General features: G+C 44.2%; 1 protein-coding gene across 1 annotated transcript in view; it reads right to left on the bottom strand.

Moving 5' to 3' along the window:
- Positions 1-21617, bottom strand: part of AQR (aquarius intron-binding spliceosomal factor) — a 211628-nt gene that overhangs the window by 120456 nt on the left and 69555 nt on the right. Inside the window, exons 15-16 of the mRNA XM_030214054.1 lie at positions 9263-9383; positions 6047-6188 (exon numbers count right to left, since the gene is read on the bottom strand). Coding sequence (XP_030069914.1) covers positions 6047-6188; positions 9263-9383 — 263 coding nt within the window. The remainder of the gene's footprint in view (positions 1-6046; positions 6189-9262; positions 9384-21617) is intronic.

Genomic DNA, 21617 nt, shown 5'->3' with positions numbered 1-21617 from the left:
GATATAATTTGCAACCTGGTGACACAATATCCTATTGGTTGTCCTCCTATTAGGTCTCCAAAATGCCTATTAAATCAACCTCATCATATAGTGCTATATATTCTTATATTCTAACTCTCCAATTCTAATTCTTCTATATCATCAACCATCTTCTAACTTCTCTGATAAATATGTGCTAACTTCTGGTTGGGGGACAAATACCACTGGTTCTACTAATGCAAGTCAGTACAGCATAGTTTTCCTTCCCTCTTTCTCTCACCCTCTCTCAACTAAACATTCTCTTCTTCTTGATAAGGGCATGGTGGTAAGGGTTCAAGATAAGGGTACGGACATCAACTGTGTCTCTGTTCCTTGTTCCTTCACAATGCTCCCACTGAGAGTAGTAGTAGTGTGCCTTTTGTACTACTCTGCCTGCCTCTTGTATTGTAAAATAAGCATTTTTTGTTGCCAGTCTCTTCTCCTATGTTCTTTCATCACCCAGAATCCTCAAGAAAGAGCTGCAAGATCTTCACTCCTGGTATCAACTCAAATTTGATCACGTTATGATCACTGTTTCCCAGTGGATGCAACACTGTTACCTCTTGTGCTTATGCCCTGAATTCCACTATGGGCTAGACATCTAAAATAGCTCTTCCTTTTGTTGGTTCTTGGACCAGATGCTCCAAGAACCAACTGGTCTTATATAGTGTTGAACATCAGTTTACAAAGCCTACACAGTGATTGGCAGATTTAGTATGAGGTATGCATGAGCTATTCTCTTACAAACGGTTTATAAAACATGGATATCCAGAATCAACATGGAAAGAGAAATGGCAAAAGTCCTATATTTATAAAGAGAAGAAAACCCCCTCACAAGAACATAATTGCCTGTGTTCTTCTCTACCCCCCTTTTACATAATGTAATGGAAAAGAGCCATTATTAGCTTGAACACAATCATCTGAAAAGCAACCAATCAGCATAGAGAGAGCAAGGTGCGTGAGGAATGACCCGGCATGTGTTAAATTATCAGGGGCTGATGCATGAATTTACTTCAGTGTCAACGTGAAAGTTACTGGTCAAGCAATACAAAAAAGGGTTGAGCGTTAACTTGCACAGAAACTATGATCACATACTGCACTAAAATGAAGGTAATTTTGTCCTTACCAATTTGCACAATGCAGTCAAAAAATGATTTTAGATGCACATACAGCGTACAAAATGTTTTGCAAGGTCTGATGCAGTGTATTTAATTTGGTTGAGAAGTAGGTGTCTAGTGAGACCTCCTCTCTCCCCCAACCTGACCATTCTGCCCCAGTGGCCTCCCTCCCTCCAGTCCCTCTGACCAACCCGAGCCTCTGCCCCTGAAATTGAAACAAAAGTTTCCCTGGTGGTTGAGGCTCCCGTCCCTCCAACTCTACTCCCGTCCCCTGGCTTCAAAACAGAATTCCTTAGCAGACACACACAGAACATGAGTGACAGGCAGACACTGAGACCCACTAAAGCAGCACTGCAATACCTTTCTGTCCTAAATGCTGTAAGCCTATTTCTATATAAATACCATTTTCCGAGTCACACCTATGTTGTGTTTTGTATTATTGTGCTACAAGACCCACAAGTGGATCCAGGACCAATGAAAGGAACCCAGAACAAGATGAAAGCCAAAGCTGACATCTGGGAGGACCCCCAACCCATCCCCCCTTCCACGACTTAAATTCAAATCTCTGGTGACTGGTGGCACCAAACTCATGTGGGTTCGGGGAGCCTACAGGAGGAGTCAGGGGGTGCCACTAGACAACAGGGATTTGAAAAATTGTAAGTCAGGAGAAAAGGGGTTGGTCAGGTGGGGCTACCACTACCCGGAAATTATTTTGTCTCCACTTCAGGGGCAGGGGTCGGGTCAGGTCAGGTAGGGAAGAAGGCTAACAGATGCTAGGGACTGATGCAGAAAGCTATTTGTGACAGGGTGGTCAGGTTAGGGGAGGGGAAGAGGGGATGCTGCTAGACACTCCACTTCTCTCAGCCAACCCTTCCACTTGTGATTTCCCAGACCCCCAGACATACATATGCTAACGAGCAAATAAGTAAATACACATATTCAAGAATCACAATAAACAGAATACTTAACAATAACTAGCCTACAGATGAAAACTGCACCCACTGAACATTCACCTTAGAGACCTGCTCTTCCCATACCAGTATTCAAGGGTAAGGAGCGTGCCAACAACTCTGGGAATAAGTGCATTATCTTGGATGGATGGATAGGAATATTTGCAAAAATGCAGGATCTTCGAAGTTGTGTGGCATTTTGGAACATGACTGAGTTTGGCAGGGTAAATGGAACATGCTATATTGGGTGTCCAACTGCTTTAGCTGTGGTCCAAGCAAGAGGAGCTGTTTCATGTGTTATGCACAAGGTCTGGAAGAATAGTGAGCTTAGCACCTTGTCAGATAATTTCACATTTCGATCTGGTCTTAGTGAGAATTTCCTGAGCCCAAGAATACCTTAAGATAAAAGGCTACGATCCTCCAGCATTTCGCAGAGGGCTAAATGGTATCCAGTGTGCCCTTTCCACCTCAAACGGAATGCAAATGTGCAGATCCAGTACCTGAGGTAGCATTTTCTCTATGAATTTTACTACATTTGTGCTCTCAGACCTAAAAAATCCTGATGTTACTGCATCTATTACAATTGTTTGTATCCTTCTGCTCTTTCTGCATCTCCAGTAAAATTTTACAGTCTGTTTCAGATAGCAAACAAAAACAAGAGTGGAAGTCACCAAAAAACACAAGCTCCTAAGACTCCTAATAAAATTGTCCAAAAGGTATTTACTCTTCAGCAGTTAAAAATATATCCATCGAAACTGCATACAGGCATTATTCGAAAGTTTTCATTCTTCAAATGTAACAATGAAAGCAGGTTCATCAAATCTGCATACAAACAATACCCAGTTTTCGTTCTCCAAATGTGACAGTAAAAACAAGTTCATCAGATCTACGTACAGGCAATATCCGACACAGGCCGTGTTTAAGCACTCAGGCCTTCATCAGGTGTCCTCATGGAAAAGTAAAAATACAACATAAATGAAGAATCATTCTAATACAGAGCGTGGGTGCAAGTGAAAAAATTTATATACAGGAAAATGGAGAGTAGACAAAAAATAAATTTCAGAAAGTAAAAATTGAAACATTACTGTGTCTATAAATTAGTAGTGCTAGTTCTGTTCTAATTTCTAAAATATTTTAGTGAGTGCAAGCTTCCACTATTGATTGCCATAACCTGGCTTTATAAATATTTTTGAATCTTTTATTGTGCTGCATTACCATCTGGTTATATGTATGTTTACGGTGACTTAGGGCCCTGTTTACTAGACAGCACTAAGGGCGAACTACCATTTTTAGTGTACACTAACCATGTAGATGCACATATTACTATGGGCATTTACACGATTAGCGTGTGCTAATTTTTAATGTGCGCTAAAAACAGTAGCACAACTTAGTAAACAGGACCCTTAATCTTGTAGCTCACTGGTGTGAGTTTCATTTACTGCCTTACAGGTATGGCCCTTGACAGAGGTTTCTGCTCAGAATTAGTTTTTTTTTCTTTCATTTTCATTTAATTCTCCTACTTATGTCATTATTTTATTTTCAGTCACCTTTTTACTTATAGACACAGCAATTGTTTCTCTCACATAGTTACCCTCTTTTGAGTCACGTCGTCTTTAATATTTTAATTTTTGATTTTCTATTTGTTTTTCTATTCATTTTATTTTTAAGTTTACAATTACATATTCACTGTTTACACTCATTTATAGACACAGTAATGTTTCACTTTCTACCTTCACTCACAAATTCTTTTTTTTTTTTGTTTATTCTCTATTTTCCTGTATATAAGTTTCTTCACGTGCACGCACGCTCTGTATTAGAATGATTTATTTTTGCTTTTCCACGAGGACCCCTGCAGGCAGTCTCTGCATGCTGAAACACAGCTTGTGTCAGCTATTGCCTGTATGCAGATCTGATGAACTTGCTTTCAAGTAAGTATCTACATTTCTACATAGAATAGGTGCCTATTTATAGGCGCACAATTATAGAATTACCTCCATAGTGACTAAAGTTACAGTAGCAGACTCCAATCAGATGGGCAGTTTAAAAGCATTCCTCACACATCCAATGCTCTTCACAGCTCACTCTCAACTACACCAATTACAAGCCAGTTACTCACTCACTGCTACCAATCACAGACCAGGGACTGAAGCAAGAGGGATTTCTTCACAGATTGGTGGAGAAGTCGAAGCAGCCTTCTATGGAGCAATTCTCATTGGCAACATCAGCACTTGATTTCAGAGGAAGAACACTCATCTGGGTTCAGAGACCAATGGCAACGGCACCTTTAAACCCATTGCCTCAGGATGTTGTGCCTCCTCACTTCTTCTGCAACCAGAAAAGCTCAATTCATCTGCACCAGGCTTCCTCCCTGTGAGGACGGAGGATTGCCGGCTCTCACTCACCCATTCTATTTGACCATCACAGTATGGGGAGGGGGAACTGCAGATGGAGATACAAGAGCTCTGGATGAATGCTCTCATCTAGCAGCCATTTTAGTTCCCTCTCCTTTCCTTTAGATTTTTAAAGGACAAAACTTATTTTGATGTAGTATCAATGACTGCTTTGTTATCTATTATAGGCTAACTAGATTTTGTTGTCTTTTCCTCTAAACAGCTCTCTGTTATCACTGGTATCTAACATTTTCTGTCTTTCAGCATTCACTCCCAAATTCCTATCCTGTCTTCCACTATATCCTCATTCTTATTTAAATTTCATTTTCTCTCCACACCTCTATTATTTTTCTCTTCTGGCTCTCTCTCTCTGTCCTCTTCTTTTGATATCTTTCAAGTCCCTTCAATCTTCCAATGGTCTCCAACCCAATTTCATCTTCCACTGGCCTCCCACCCCAATTCCTCCTCCTGTTCTACTCGTTTTACCCCGTCTTCTTTTCTATCAAAATTATTGTAGTTCCTTCCCCTTTCCACTCTACTTCCTTGCGCTGTCATCCTCTCTTTATTGCCTTTTTAACCCTCTCTCTTTATATGTATATTTAGATTGCTAGACGCTCTGATGGTCCCAAAAAGGGTGGGATATGAAACTTTAAATAAACTTGGAAACTAAACTTGAAACAAGAGGTAGTTGCAGCATAGGGACAGTAACTGATAGCCTTTATCACCTGTATTGCCTTCCTGTAAATTGAGAAAGCAGGCTTGCAGATAAGTATCAGCAGCACTAGAAGTCAGATGAGTAGCTCTCCCTCTGTCCCTACCTCTTGTCCACAGCTCACTTTCTCCTCAGAATTGTCCAGCAGAAAAAAAATGCCCTAAGATGTGGCAACAATGAGCAGCCATCATAATCTGTACTCTGACAACTGCATAGCAATTTTCCCTTGTGCTCTTATCTAATTAAAATGAAAAGCTGCTCTGAGTGCAGCAGAAAACACAAAAGCATTCTGAAAAAAATACCTATAATTATTTGCAAACTACATGTGTTTATTACTTGCTACTTTAGCTAAACTTCCAGAGGTGGCCGGTTCAAATCCCACTACTGCTCCTTGTGATCTTGGGCAAGTCACTTAACCCTCCATAGCCTCAGGAACAAACAGATTGTGAGCCCTCCTGGGACAGAGAAATATCCAGAGTACCTGAATGTAACTCACCTTGAGCTACTACTGAAAAAGGTGTGAGCAAAATCTAAAATAAACTTCTGTAACTGTTAACTAAAACAATGCAAACATAAGTCTAAATGTAAATGGGACTGGTAGGATAGAAAATGATTGAATATCCCTAAACTTTGGCTCAAGAAAGATAATCATGAGTGAGAGTGAGAGACTGACTCTCTCCCAGGTTAGTTTTTTGTTTGAAAGAGAAGGAAGCGATGTGACATCAAAGTGATGGCTGGTTGGAATAAAGGTCAGAAGAAAAGGCATTTCAGAAACTTAAGCACATAATTTTCCTTCCCCAAACTTAGAAACTTCATGAGAAATGCACTAAAGGCAGTAAAACGGAAGCCAACACTAACCAGGGTTTCATCCTGCTGACCCCATCCTCGATGTCCTGCCGAATCTCATAGGTGGACTCTAGACGGAAGAGGTTGAAGTTCCTTAACAGATAGTCATGAAGTGTCAAAAACTGTAAGTTCAGTTTAGGAAGTGCAAGGCAGCCTGAAGTAGAGGAAAAAAAAAACCACACACACACAATATCAGAAAACAGACTTCTTCCTGGGGAAGGAATATTGTGCAGTGGGTAGCAACCAGTCCTAAGCTCCACTAGTCATTAAAAATGTAATTTAAAGGAAAAGTAAAGCCAGAGATGAATTATTCAAACATCATGTTCCTGGATTTCCTGCAGAGAGTACCATATGTAGGCATGGTGGGAATATTTGAATAAGGTAGAATAAAAGTGAAGCAATATTTAAAAGGATGTTTATACCACATTCCCAGCCCTAGAGAGTTTATCCAAACTGGTGAACAAGCAATAAAACAATTAATTTCCATCAACAACAATAACAACCCCCCCCCCCCCCCCCCCAAACAAAACAGCTGTTCAAGATTGAAAAGAAAACATCTTTCAGAGCTTAGGACTCAGTATTTCTATCTTTGTGGAGGATATTCAGATCATCTACTTTTACTGAGCAAAATAATCCCGATTTATCAAGCTTCAACACAAATCTAAGTACTGCAGCCACCTAGCTAGTAAATAACAGTACGATACTAAACCCTTCAAAACTTCAAGCAATGTGGGTCTCTCAACACCAACCTCTTCCTTGCTACTCAACCCTACACATTAACAATCATCCAGTTCCCCTTTTCAATTACATTTTTGGATGTTATATTGACTCTTCCTTATCCTTTGAACCCCACACTGCTTCAGTAATAGTTAACAGTAGATGACAGCAGATAAAGAGTTCCATGGTTCATCCAGTCTGCCCAACAGTCAAATTCATGACTGAACCAACAATCCAGCAATGTTATTAATAGCATTTTACTTGCTAAATTCAACTTCAAGATACCCTCCCCTCTCTCACTGAGATACACAGCACCTGCACTCACAGACTCAAAGTCACCTGGCACTAGCTTTACTCCCCCACTGCTGGAGTTGCTGTCAAGACACTACTCCTGCCTCCATCATAACCCAACATTAACCATGAGGTCATTTAAGTTTTGTTTTGATACCTTAACTCTTTCTGTTTAAGGATATGCTGCCTTTATCTCATGTGTTTTTGAATTCCATCACTGTTTTTGTTTTTACTACCACTACCTGGAGGTTATTCGTGGCATCCACCACCTTCTCTCTGAAAAAGTATTTCTTGATGTTATTCCTAAGTCTATCACCCTGCAACTTCAATTCATGTCCTCTAGCTTTACCACTTCCCCACCTCTGGAAAAGATTTGTATCATCTGTAACAAATCTCCCTATCCCTCCTTTCCATATTCAAGTCTTCAAGTCTCTTCTCATGTGTCCTTTGGTGAAAGCCCCATACCATTTTTGTTGGCTTCTTCTGAACCACTTCAAGTCTTTCTACACCCAGTAGCAGAATAGTCAAAGGTGTGGTTGTGGAGCCTTAACAGACACAACCACTCAGAGAAGTAAACTGAAACACTATTTACAATGAAAAGAATGTTAAATCCTGCTCCCTTCACAGGCGTGATAAGAATAAAAGCCTCTTGGAATGCAATTATAATCTTCCTGCAGCCCTGTATTTGAAACCCCCCCCCCCCCCCCAGTCTCAGTGCACACTAATCTTTGACTTCAAGGTTAATCAAAACCAGGCCTGGCCTCCGGGATTAGGATTTCACAACGATCCGAGGTAAAACCTAGCATATCTGCATTAAGCTTCTGCTACTTGCACATCTTTGGTGAAGGAATATGTTGGAGGGTTGCTCTTAACCTTCCATGGGACTCTTTGGTCTGCTTGTGCTCAAGAGTTTTTATCTGGCTGCCTGAACCATCCCCTATCTGCTCTGTACTTTTATTTTGATCTTCACTCATTAATGTGGGTATGCCTTTTTGCAGTCTGAAGAATTGTGATTGGATACTGATGACAGCGTGTGATGTCACAATTTGTATTTATAGGACCGCCATGTTTAAATACTCCTGCCCTTCATGCTACCGTCGGCATTTTTGAACGGATTGTAAGCAGAGTCAGTATTAAATAGACTGAGTTTTTGTAGAAATGTTATAAATATTTAAGTCTTTTTCTCCCCCTTGTGTATAGGATTTATGACCGATGAACTGGTTGATTGAATGGCTGTGGTCCTGAAGCAGCGGAATGTGAAACGGGACCCGTTGACCACAGTTGATTCACGGTCTGGGAGGAGAAAGTCTGCAGTTAGCCGAAGTTAAGTAAAAAAAAATTTTTGTATAGCTTACTCGGCAGAGCGGCTTTGTTATTGAGCATTAAGAAAAATAACTTTTCAAAAAAATGTTTTAAAACGAGGAAGTTTGCAGAAACGCCTTTGATGATGAATTTGTAGCCTTCACCCCATTTATATCTGTGGGAGGGGCTTGTTTTTGAGGCGTTTTCCTCCTTTATTCAAAGAACTCTGACTTGCACATTGATAACTGTGTTCTGTATTTATAAGTACAGTGTATGAATGGAACTAGTTTCCTTTTGATATTTTTAATCCCTAGCTACTAGGCATATTTAATTAGGTGATGTCATCTCTTTAGAAAAACCTCTAAAACAAACCTCTAAGAAAAGGTTAAAATGCACTAGAATCTAAAAACACAACTGAACAACCTTACAAATGTAAAATAAGCTTAAAAATCAAAGAAATCATCAAAAATTGTGCATACTTAAAATCATGCATATTTAATTAAGTCATCTATTTAAAAAGCTTCTAAATCAGCCTCTAACAAAAGTTAAGTAACTTGTCCAGAGTCACAAGGAGCTGCAGTAGGAATCAAACCCAGTTCCCCAGGATCAAAGTCTGCTGCACTAACCACTAGGCACTTAAGTGCTCTAGCTTATGTCTGCCATTACCATGGTATAGGCCTAAGTTTCAGCATACCAAAGAGGCTTTGTACTATGAGTTATGCAAACCTTAATGCCATTACAGAACTGGCGCTAAGCATGCTTCTTTCTTACGCCTACTTTTAGGTGCCACTTTATAAACCTTTCAAGGAGGTAACACAATACATATATGTTAAGCATTGTATACAGTGAGTTTCCATTTATAAGATGAAGATGTTCATACACAGCATCATGGCTTGTTATCTGATTTTCTGTGATTACCTTCTCCAGAATAGTACTCTGTTGGAACAATATTTTCATCCCATATAATCTTCTCAGTTGGATATAGAGGCATTTGATTGAGCTGTTGTATCTGAGATATTCGCCGCTCGTGACGAGAAACCTAGTTATGAAGAAGTAGCTTGAAATGAATACAAAGCATTGAAAACAAAAGTAAAAATCAGTCTGGTACAATGCCTTAAATAAAATATTTTAAGAGCACCAGTGTGTACGTATTCAAACTTCTGAGAAAAATAAAGAAAGCACTATGAACCATACAGCCCCAGCTCTCAGTATAAACGGACAGAATATGGCCATTAATTTTCCTGCTCTTTACATAGTCCTAGCTTTCCACATAAACAGACTTATTCGGGGTAATTTTATCAAGCTTTTCCATGTGCAAAATCTTTTTACATGCAGGAAAAAAAATGCTTGTATAGAATTCTTTGATCACATACATAAAAAGTATGTACAAAGAAAGTATACTTGGTTTGGGCACAGCAGAGCCAGGATTGTGATATATGCACATATTTTATATATGCACATTGATACCTTCTTTGGAGCAAATATAAATAAATGTTTGAAATTTGTGCAGTCCCCAACATTCAGAATTTGCTACCTTTTGGGAGTATAAGATTAGCAGCATATAGAAAGTGCAATAATTCAATGAATAGGTTATAGTTCATCTAAGGGCAGTAAAAAGTAAGCATGACATAACATTTAGTGGAGGATTTATTACTTTTTCTTACTGAATCAGAGAGTTAGTGGCCATCAGGCTCATTTTCGAAAGAGGACGATGTCCATCTATCGACATAAATTGGAACATGGACGTCACGTCCAAATCAGTATAATCAAAACCTGATTTTGGACATCAACTGCAGTCCTTCCAAATTTCAAGGGGGCGTGTCAGAAGCGTAGTAAAGGCGGGACATGGGTGTGCCTAACACTTGGACGTCTTTGACCCATAATCAAAAAAAGCAAGGATGTCCATGACGAACACTTGGACGTTTTTACCCGGACCTGTTTATTTATGAATAAGGCACAAAACGTTGCCCGAAAGTGACCAGATGACCACTGAAGGGAATTGGGCATGACCTCCCGTTACTCCCCCAGTAGTCACTAACCCCCTCCCACCCTCAAAAAACATCTTAAAAAAATTTCGTGCCAGCCTCAGATGTCATACTCAGGTCCATGACAGTGCATGAAGGTCCCAGCAGCAGTTTTAGTGGGTACTGCAGTGCACTTCAGACAGGCGGACCCAGGCCCAGACCCCCCTACCTGTTACATTTGTGGAGGAAAGAACGAGCTCTCCAAAACCCAACATACCCACATTAGGTGCCCCCCTCCACCCGTAAGGGCTATGGTAGTGGTGTACAGTTGGGGTACTGGGTTTTGGGGGGCTCAGCACACAAGGTAAGGGAGCTATGTTCCTGGGAGCATTTTATGAAGTCCACTGCAGTGCCCCCTAGGGTGCCCGGCTGGTGTTCTGGCATGTCAGGGGGACCAGTGCACTAGAAATGCTGGCTCCTCCCACATCCAAATGGCTTGCATTTGGATGTTTTTGACTTGGACCTCTTTGGTTTCGAAAATCGCCAAAAGTCAAAGACGTCCAAATTTAAGGACATCCTTGGATGTCCATCATTTTTCCGAAAATACGGTTTTCCACGCCCCCAGACTTGGACGTTTCTTTCGAAAATGCCCCTCCATGTCACCTTGCTCAGAGGAGAACAGCTTAGTATCTATGAACTAGATTCAGTTTTACAAGCGGATTTGGATTGTTCAGTGTTTCTTTAAATTGTCTGAAATATAGTACAGAATACTAGTTGTCCACACAAATTTTACAAAATTATGGGACAACACTATTTCATCTAGATTAGAATATATTTAGGGCTTCTGATTTTAGGTTTTAAATGATAAACACCGATAAAATATTCCAAGTTTAAAAAAAAATCAAGGGCCCTGTTTTCCAAGGTGTGCTAGCATTTTTAGCGTGCACTAAATGCTAAAAACACCCATAGGAATATATGGGCATCTCTAGCATTTAGCAAGCGCTAATTTTTAGCGCATGTTAAAAACTCTAGCGTGCCCTCAGAGCAGCTTAATAAACACCAGCGCAATGGATAACCACAAGAAAAACTACTTTCTCTTGTACTCTTCCAAAACTTGTCATTGTCTGTTCTGGCTATTCTATTGTTTTTGTGCATTTTTTGCACTGATGCCTCAGCAGTACAAATGTGCAGCTCCAGCAGAAAAGGCATCTATCTACTCTGTAAAAACAGATACACATATTTTTGCATTCCCAAATGGACCCCATAATTAGCTGTTGAAAATAAAAATTTAAATTTGCAATTTAAACACCAAAAATTAGAAGCCCTACATATAGTCCAGGCTCAATATAAGAGAATTATTACTGATGAAATGTGATAAACTTAAAATATGCACACACATTAACAAAGGATATAGGGAATGTTGAAAAGATGGACTTTAAGTTCTTTTTTGTTTATTCTGACTGATAAATTATGTTGCTGGTATTACACAGATAAGCACTACATAGCTGTAATATCTTTGCACAAGCGTTAAAGCTATGTGGTGTACTTTAAATCTGCTGTGTCCTCTCCTACTTTTTAAAGCTTCACTAATGACATGAGTTTTGTACAACTCTGTGAACTTTCCTTTGTTGACTGCTCCTGAATTCTGATTGCCCAGAGCAGTTACCCAACCATACTTTACTGGAAGGCTCAGATCATGGGCAGTGAGACAGAGTGCATCACCTGTTATAGGAATAGGCAGGCAAAATGAAAGAAATAAATCTTCTGTCACCTTCATGTACTATATGTTAAAGCTTAGAAAGGATGATGGATACTTGGTATAGCTTAGCAGCAAAAATGGTAGAAGCTGGCACAAATGGGTAATGGTACTGACAGGGCTGGAGGTTAGATACAATTAAAACAAAAAGAGAGGAGCACTAAAACTGGATTAATATAAACTTATCAAGGGTGTGCAATGTTTAAAACAACATTTCCCAGATTATTTTATATTGTTTTTAATCCAAAACGATAGGGGAAAAAATACCCTAGCTAAGGTGAACTGGAGGACTAGCCTAGTGATTAGAACACTGTGCTGACAACCAGAGAAGACAGGTTCAAATCCTGCTACTGCTCCATGCGATCTTGGGCAAGTAACTTAGCATTTCATTGCCTAAGGTATAAACAGATTGCAAACCCTCTGGGGACAGGGGAATACCTAATGTACCTGAATGTTACTCATCTTGAGATACTACTGAAAAATGTGAGCTAATACAAATGAGGGTAAACTCCCTGGGTAGTTGTGAATGTAAGCTCATGTCATCAGGTCCTAGATCCTAGTCTCCAGCCCCTGCTTGAAATGAGCTGGAAATCCAAACAGGAGGAATTGCTAAGTGATTCTATTCCTCAGGCTCTGCCACTGACCTCTTTCATTGGGATATATGACTAATAACTGGACAGTTTATTTATCTTATGTGTTCCTGATATTGACTGCCCCTTTACTTCTTCTTGAAATATATTACAAGAACAGTGATACAGAGTCAAACAATATGTGACCCTGCGTGAGTCACGTTGCTTCCCTCAGCACAAATTAAAGGAGCAAAATTCTCCTCAATACACTCTGATGCCCATCCATCTGAAGATAGAGCAAATTTATAATCTCTTAAAACAAAAGAAGTTATAAAACCTCTGATTACCAGCATAAAGAACGGGCTGGACTGTAGCTGAGCTCTGAAACTGGATATTGTGATGCAGATTACTCATGTTCAGGTTTCCTACTTGAGAGAGACACACACATACAGTGGTGGAAATAAGTATTTGATCCCTTGCTGATTTTGTAAGTTTGCCCACTGACAAAGACATGAGCAGCCCATAATTGAAGGGTAGGTTATTGGTAACAGTGAGAGATAGCACATCACAAATTAAATCCGGAAAATCACATTGTGGAAAGTATATGAATTTATTTGCATTCTGCAGAGGGAAATAAGTATTTAATCCCTCTGGCAAACAAGACCTAATACTTGGTGGCAAAACCCTTGTTGGCAAGCACAGCGGTCAGACGTCTTCTGTAGTTGATGATGAGGTTTGCACACATGTCAGGAGGAATTTTGGTCCACTCCTCTTTGCAGATCATCTCTAAATCATTAAGAGTTCTGGGCTGTCGCTTGGCAACTCGCAGCTTCAGCTCCCTCCATAAGTTTTCAATGGGATTAAGGTCTGGTGACTGGCTAGGCCACTCCATGACCCTAATGTGCTTCTTCCTGAGCCACTCCTTTGTTGCCTTGGCTGTATGTTTTGGGTCATTGTCGTGCTGGAAGACCCAGCCACGACCCATTTTTAAGGCCCTGGCGGAGGGAAGGAGGTTGTCACTCAGAATTGTACGGTACATGGCCCCATCCATTCTCCATTGATGCGGTGAAGTAGTCCTGTGCCCTTAGCAGAGAAACACCCCCAAAACATAACATTTCCACCTCCATGCTTGACAGTGGGGACGGTGTTCTTTGGGTCATAGGCAGCATTTCTCTTCCTCCAAACACGGCGAGTTGAGTTCATGCCAAAGAGCTCAATTTTTGTCTCATCTGACCACAGCACCTTCTCCCAATCACTCTCGGCATCATCCAGGTGTTCACTGGCAAACTTCAGACGGGCCGTCACATGTGCCTTCCGGAGCAGGGGGACCTTGCGGGCACTGCAGGATTGCAATCCGTTATGTCGTAATGTGTTACCAATGGTTTTCGTGGTGACAGTGGTCCCAGCTGCCTTGAGATCATTGACAAGTTCCCCCCTTGTAGTTGTAGGCTGATTTCTAACCTTCCTCATGATCAAGGATACCCCACGAGGTGAGATTTTGCGTGGAGCCCCAGATCTTTGTCGATTGACAGTCATTTTGTACTTCTTCCATTTTCTTACTATGGCACCAACAGTTGTCTCCTTCTCGCCCAGCGTCTTACTGATGGTTTTGTAGCCCATTCCAGCCTTGTGCAGGTGTATGATCTTGTCCCTGACATCCTTAGACAGCTCCTTGCTCTTGGCCATTTTGTAGAGGTTAGAGTCTGACTGATTCACTGAGTCTGTGGACAGGTGTCTTTCATACAGGTGACCATTGCCGACAGCTGTCTGTCATGCAGGTAACGAGTTGATTTGGAGCATCTACCTGGTCTGTAGGGGCCAGATCTCTTACTGGTTGGTGGGGGATCAAATACTTATTTCCCTCTGCAGAATGCAAATAAATTCATATACTTTCCACAATGTGATTTTCCGGATTTAATTTGTGATGTGCTATCTCTCACTGTTACCAATAACCTACCCTTCAATTATGGGCTGCTCATGTCTTTGTCAGTGGGCAAACTTACAAAATCAGCAAGGGATCAAATACTTATTTCCACCACTGTACATGTAGTGCTGAGGGGATGTGTTCCAGCTCAGCAGAGGAGAGGAAGGAATAAAGGTGGTTCCTGACAGTGCCAGAACCCTTGCTGACATAGAAATAGATCAGTTTATGAGAAATCAAATCAATTCTTGTATACCACTAATATCCCCTTTCCAGGGTTCAGTGCGGTTTACATTCTAGGTGAGACAAAAGCCTATAATGTTAGTGTGAGGTATGAGAATAATTAAAGACCATTGGCGTAATGCATGAGACCAAAAACATTATAGAAAAGGATAATGGATGATACTAAGAGGTCAATGGATTGTTATGAAGCAGTCTTTGGGACGAGAAAGGTTTTTAGCCTCTTCCTGAAGCTAAGGTAGCTGTTTTCTGTACTGATGGCAATAGGTAGAGAGTTCCATATTTTAACTCCAAGTACAGGGAATAGAAAGCAGAAAATCCAAACTTTAATTAAGGACAAAAACTTCACTTTAAGACGCTTGGAGCATTTGGAAAATTATTCTAAGAGATTGACTTTACGTTTCATAAATTTTCCTAGATCCCCTTTAATACTTCCAATCCAGATGGTTAGAAAATATTTAATAGAAAGTCTGGGAATGCCTGAGAATTCATTGCCACCTATAACCCGTGCTTATTATATACAAGTGGATGGGAATATCCCAGAAAATGTACAGAGGCAAGATGCAATGAATCTCACGGCATTCCTCGAGTCTTCTCTTGAGGTTATAACCCAAAGGACCACTTTACTGGTCACATTTGCGTTGGAAATAGATAGAGACGCTGTGCTCAAACTTTCTTTGAGACACTTGGATTCGCTGTTTTTGGGTTCAAAAGTTAGAGTATTTCTTGACTTATCCAGGGAAACTCAGAGGAGACGTAAGATGTTCTTGTTGTTACGCCCTAGGGTAATAGCAATTGGGGCAGACTTTCTTCTCAGATTCCCATGTATATGTAGAATAAAATTTCAACTTAAACAATATCAATTTTTTGAACCAAAACAGCTGGAGGACTTTATAATAAGCAGAGAAGAGGTCAGAGTACAGGTTTAGTCTCATATGTAACACTGTATGGCAGATTAGAGTAACCCACTTAGGAATTAAGCTGTTTTTTTTTTCCCCCCTTTTGTGAAACTGCTTAAGATTTAAGTATAGATATTTCCTTTTTCTTGGATCAATTACTTAAATTTGTGGGCAATAGTTGAGTACCCTTGAGGTCAATTATATTTGTATATTGAATGATGATTTTTCTTTTGGTGTATTTTCACTCATAAGTATATATTATGAATGTTAAAATTAATAAATAAAGAATTTAAAAAAAAGAAAGCAGAAAATCTTCTGATTTTGAATTGTCTTTTGAAACGGTGACGCTAGCATCAGTTGTTCTTTCAGTCTGTTAGACTGGACCAAACATAGCAAAGTGGTCTTAGCAGTTCAGAGGTGAAACCCTGTAAGATTTGAAAAACTAAACAACCAGACATACACAGCAAGAAAATGAGATCATCCATACAGCTGATCGAGTCCAACTCAATCAACCAAAAAGCAGTTATCATCCAGGAAAGGGAGAACTGTGAAACAAAATATCAACCTATCAGACACAAGGTAAAATTATGTATCATACCTGATAATTTTCTTTCCATTAATCATAGCTGATCAATCCATAGACTGGTGGGTTGTGTCCATCTACCAGCAGGTGGAGATAGAGAGCAATCCTTTTGCCTCCCTATATGTGGTCATGTGCTGCCGGAAACTCCTCAGTATGTCGATATCCAAGCTCCATCCGCAGGACTCAGCACTTAGAGAATTACACCCACAAAGGGACACTCTGCCCAGCTCACCACCGCCGAAACGGGGGAGGAGAATTAACCCAGCTCATCCCCACACAAGTGGGGGAGGGGAATCCGTCCAGCTCATCCCCGCGGAGCGACACCACACCCGCCGATGCGGGGGGATCTGGCTTATCCTGCAACCGCAACCGCGGGAGGAGCTGACTGACCCTAACACCGCCGAAGCGGGAGGGGTACAAAGCTGCCCTACTGCCGCACGAAGCGGGAGGGAGCGCCGGCAGAATTTAAGTCTCAATCCAGCCCCGTAAAACGGAGGGGAGAGGAATGCAGTAGCTCACTGTAACACAAACTCGTCTCAACTCTTGAAGAATCCATTGAAAAACTTGAACACGAAGTCCTCCTGAACAGGAACTGAAGACTAAACTTGAACCTGAAATGCAACCAGAATATAACCAATACAGATATCTGGGAGGGACTATGGATTGATCAGCTATGATTAATGGAAAGAAAATTATCAGGTATGATACATAATTTTACCTTCCATATCATCATGCTGATCAATCCATAGACTGGTGGGATGTACCAAAGCAGTACTCACCCAGGGCGGGACATTGAAATCCCTGACCGCAACACTGAAGCTCCAAACCGGGCCTCCGCCCGAGCAGCCACAGTCAAGCGGTAATGCCTGGAGAAGGTATGGGCCGAAGCCCAAGTTGCCGCCTTGCAAATCTCTTCCAAGGAGACGGACCCGGCCTCTGCCATCGAGGCCGCCTGAGCTCTAGTGGAGTGAGCCTTCAGCTGGATAGGCGGCACCTTCCCCGCGGCCACATAAGCCGCTGCAATGGCTTCCTTGACCCATCTTGCCACTGTAGGCTTAGCAGCCTGCAGACCCTTACGAGGACCTGCAAACAGGACAAACAGATGATCCGATTTCCGGAAATCATTGGTCACTTCCAAGTATCTGATGATGACACGTCTCACATCCAGATATTTGAGAGCAGAGTATTCCTCTGGGTAGTCCTCCCTATGAAAGGAAGGGAGACAGAGCTGCTTATTCACATGGAAGCGAGAAACAATCTTGGGCAGGAAGGAAGGCACTGTGCGAATAGTCACTCCTGCCTCAGTGAACTGCAGAAAAGGCTCTCGACATGAGAGTGCCTGGAGCTCGGAAACTCTTCTGGCTGAAGTGATAGCCACCAAAAAGACTGCTTTCAACGTCAGGTCTTTCAGAGATGCCCTCAACAAGGGTTCAAAAGGCGGCTTCTGCAATGCTCTTAGCACCAGGTTGAGATTCCACGCAGGCACCACTGAGTGCAGAGGAGGGCGCAGGTGATTAACTCCCTTGAGAAAGCGCACCACATCTGGCTGCGAAGCCAGGGAAACACCCTTCAGGCGGCCCCTGAAGCAAGCCAGAGCCGCTACCTGGACTTTAAGGGAACTGAGCGACAGGCCTTTCTCCAGACCTTCTTGCAGGAACGCCAACACTGAAGAAATTGGAGCAGTGAAGGGAGAAAGTGAGCCTGCTTCACACCACGCTGCAAAGATACGCCAAACCCTGGCGTAAGCAGTAGAAGTAGAGCGCTTCCTCGCTCTCAGCATAGTGGCGATGACCTTGTCTGCGAAGCCCTTCTTTCTCAGACGCTGCCGCTCAATAGCCAGGCCGTAAGACCAAAGGGGGAGGGATCCTCCATCACCACGGGACCCTGATGTAACAGGCCCTGCTCCACTGGCAGCCGCAGAGGATCGTCCACTGAGAGCCTGATCAAGTCCGCATACCAGGGACGTCTGGGCCAGTCCGGACCCACCAGGATTATCCGGCCCGGATGCTTTGCCACCCGGTCTAGCACCCTGCCCAACATGGGCCAGGGCGGGAACACATAGAGAAGCTCTTATGTCGGCCACTGTTGGAGAAGAGCATCTACTCCCAGGGATCGAGGGTCCCGTCCTCTGCTGAAAAAGCGCGGGACTTGGCAATTGGCCGATGACGCCATCAGATCTAGGCTCGGCTGGCCCCAGCGCTTCGTGATGTTCAAGAACGCCTGAGTAGATAGCTGCCACTCTCCGGGCTCCAAGGTATGGCGACTGAGAAAGTCCGCCTTGACATTCATGACTCCGGCAATGTGGGCCGCTGACAGCTGTTCCAGGTTCGCTTCCGCCCACTGGCATAGATTCATGGCCTCCTTGGCTAGAGGGGCGCTCTTGGTACCTCCCTGGCGGTTGACATAGGCCACAGCCGTGGCATTGTCCGACAGGACCCGTACTGGCTTCAACGCCAGTACCGGGATGAACTCCAAAAGCGCCAACCGAATGGCTCTGAGTTCCAGGAGGTTGATAGACCACTTTGCCTCTGCAGGAGACCAGAGCCCCTGCGCTGTCCTTCCCAAGCAGTGGGCTCCCCAGCCCGACAAAGAGGCGTCCGTCGTGACGACAATCCACTCCGAGGTCACCAGTGGCATTCCCGCAGACAACTTGTCTGTCTGCATCCACCAGCTCAGCACCTTGCGCACTGCTGGGTCCAAGGGAAGGCACACAGCATAATCCTCCGACATCGGAGTCCAGCGCTGCAGCAGAGAGTGTTGTAGTGGTCTCATATGAGCCCTGGCCCAGGGCACTATTTCCATCGTGACCGTCATAGAGCCCAACAGCTGCACATAGTCCCAAGCCCGAAGAGGAGAGGCTACTAGGAACTGGTCCACCTGAGCCTGAAGCTTGACAATCCGATTGTCTGGCAGGAACACTCTGCCCACTTGGGTGTCGAATCGAACTCCCAGATACTCCAGGGACTGAGTCGGGCGCAGCTGGCTCTTCTCCCAGTTGATGATCCACCCCAGGGAGCTCAAAAGAGCAACCACCCGGTCCACAGCTTTGCCGCACTCTGCATAAGAGGGGGCTCGGATCAACCAGTCGTCCAGATAAGGATGGACTTGTACTCCTTCCTTTCGTAGGAAGGCCGCGATGACCACCATTACTTTGGAGAAGGTCCGCGGAGCAGTAGCCAACCCGAAAGGGAGGGCTCTGAACTGGAAGTGTCGGCCCAGGACTGCAAAACGCAGAAAGCGTTGATGAGGAGGCCAGATGGGAATATGCAGGTACGCTTCCTTGATGTCCAAGGAAGCCAAGAACTCTCCTGCCTTCACTGCCGCTATAACAGAGCGGAGAGTCTCCATGCGAAAGTGCCGCACTTTCAAGGCCCGATTGACCCCTTTGAGGTCGAGGATAGGCCGGACAGAACCTCCTTTCTTTGGTACCACAAAGTAAATGGAGTAACGTCCCTTGCCAGTCTGATTTTCTGGCACCGGAACTACCGCACCCAGGCGGATCAGGTTGTCCAAGGTCTGCTGCACTGCCACAGCTTTGACCGGAGACTTGCAGGGAGAGAGTACAAACCCGTCTCTTAAGGGTCGGCAGAACTCTAACTTGTAGCCGTCTCTGATGACTTCCAGCACCCAAGCGTCTGAAGTTACTTTGGTCCACTCGCCCAGAAACGAGGACAGGCGTCCTCCAATCTGCACTGGGCCATGGACCAGGACCCCGTCATTGGGTACGAGACCCTGGGGGAGGACCGGAGGGCATACCTCCGGGACGGCGGTCTCTGCGAAAGGAATGCTGCTTGGGGGAGAAGTTCCTTTTGAAGGAAGAGGGGGCAGAGGAGCCCGACTTGCCCGGGCGGTACCGACGGGCTTCTTGAAACCGTCCTCTGGAGATACCGGGGCGAGCACTGGCCCGAGCTCTGACCTCTGGTAACCTCTTGCCCTTAGACGTGCCGAGATCGGTCACGATTTTGTCCAGCTCGACCCCAAAGAGCAGCTTGTCTTTAAAAGGCAACTTAGCCAGGCGGGACTTAGAGGCGTGGTCCGCAGACCAATGTTTCAGCCAAAGCCAGAGCCGCGCAGAGACTGTCTGAGCCATGCCTTTAGCCGAGGCTCTCAAGACATCATACAGTAAGTCTGCCAAATAAGCCAAGCCCGATTCCAGGGCCGGCCAGTCAGCCCTCAAGGAAGGATCCGAGGGGGAAGCCCGCTGCACCATCGTCAGGCACGCCCTGGCCACATAGGAGCCGCAAACTGAGGACTGCAAACTTAAGGCAGCCGCCTCGAAGGACGACCTTAAAGCCGCTTCCAATCTTCTGTCTTGGGCGTCCTTTAGGGCCGTGCCACCTTCCACCGGCAACGCCGTTTTCTTAGTCACCGCAGTGATTAAAGAATCCACGGTAGGCCAAATAAAGACCTCACGCTCACTTTCAGGCAAAGGATAGAGGCGGGACATAGCCCTAGCCACTTTGAGGCTCGCTTCCGGGACATCCCATTGAGCCGAAATTAAGGTGTGCATGTCATCATGCACGTGGAAGGTTCTAGGCGGGCGCTTCGTCCCCAGCATAATGGCGGAGCCAACAGGGGCTGAGGGAGAGACGTCCTCCGTAGAGGAAATCTTCAAAATGCTCATGGCCTGCATTAACAGGTTGGGCAAATCCTCTGAGCGAAAGATCCGTGCTGCAGAGGGGTCATCCGCTCCATCCGAGCGGGAATCCGTCTCCTCCAAGGAATCCCCAAATGACCGTTGGGAGAACTCAGATACGCTGCCCTCATCTACATCAGAGGAAACAGCGTCCTCTAAGGCCTGGGCATCCACCCGAGGGCGTTTACTTCCGGGGGCCTCAACCCCTTTATCGGACAAGGGGAGAAGGGGCAGCGTTCTGCATAAGGAAGGCCTGATGCAGCAGCAAAATAAACTTGGGGGGAGAAACCCCCCAAACTGTGCAATTCAGCAGCCTGGGCCACAGCCCTAGACGCACCCTCAACCGGCGCTCGCAAGAGCGGGGGAGAACCATGCTGCGCATCCAAGATGGCGTCCGGCGCGACACTCCGCGAAGGAGCCGCGCGGGAAGAACGGCGCTTAACTTTAGCCGCTTTTTTGCCGTCGCCCAAATCAAGGGCGGCCATGGCATGAACGTCTCCCAGCTCAAGGGCGGCCCAAGAAGAAGCCGTCCGAGCAGAGTGGCCGGCCAAGATGGCGGAGGCGAGCAGCGGGGGATGGGCGTGTATGGCGGGAAAAACCGCCGCGCCGGAGGAAGACCCGGGACACTGACCGGCCTCCAAACTGACACCCAACAAGGGCAAATCAGACTTTAAAACCCCCGCATCCCAGCTAGAAGCGCACACG

The sequence above is a fragment of the Microcaecilia unicolor genome, chromosome 9, assembly GCF_901765095.1.
Source record: "Microcaecilia unicolor chromosome 9, aMicUni1.1, whole genome shotgun sequence".
NCBI lineage: Eukaryota > Metazoa > Chordata > Amphibia > Gymnophiona > Siphonopidae > Microcaecilia > Microcaecilia unicolor.
The sequence above is the reverse complement of the archived record's forward strand: the minus strand, read 5'-3'. Positions and strand labels throughout refer to the sequence as shown.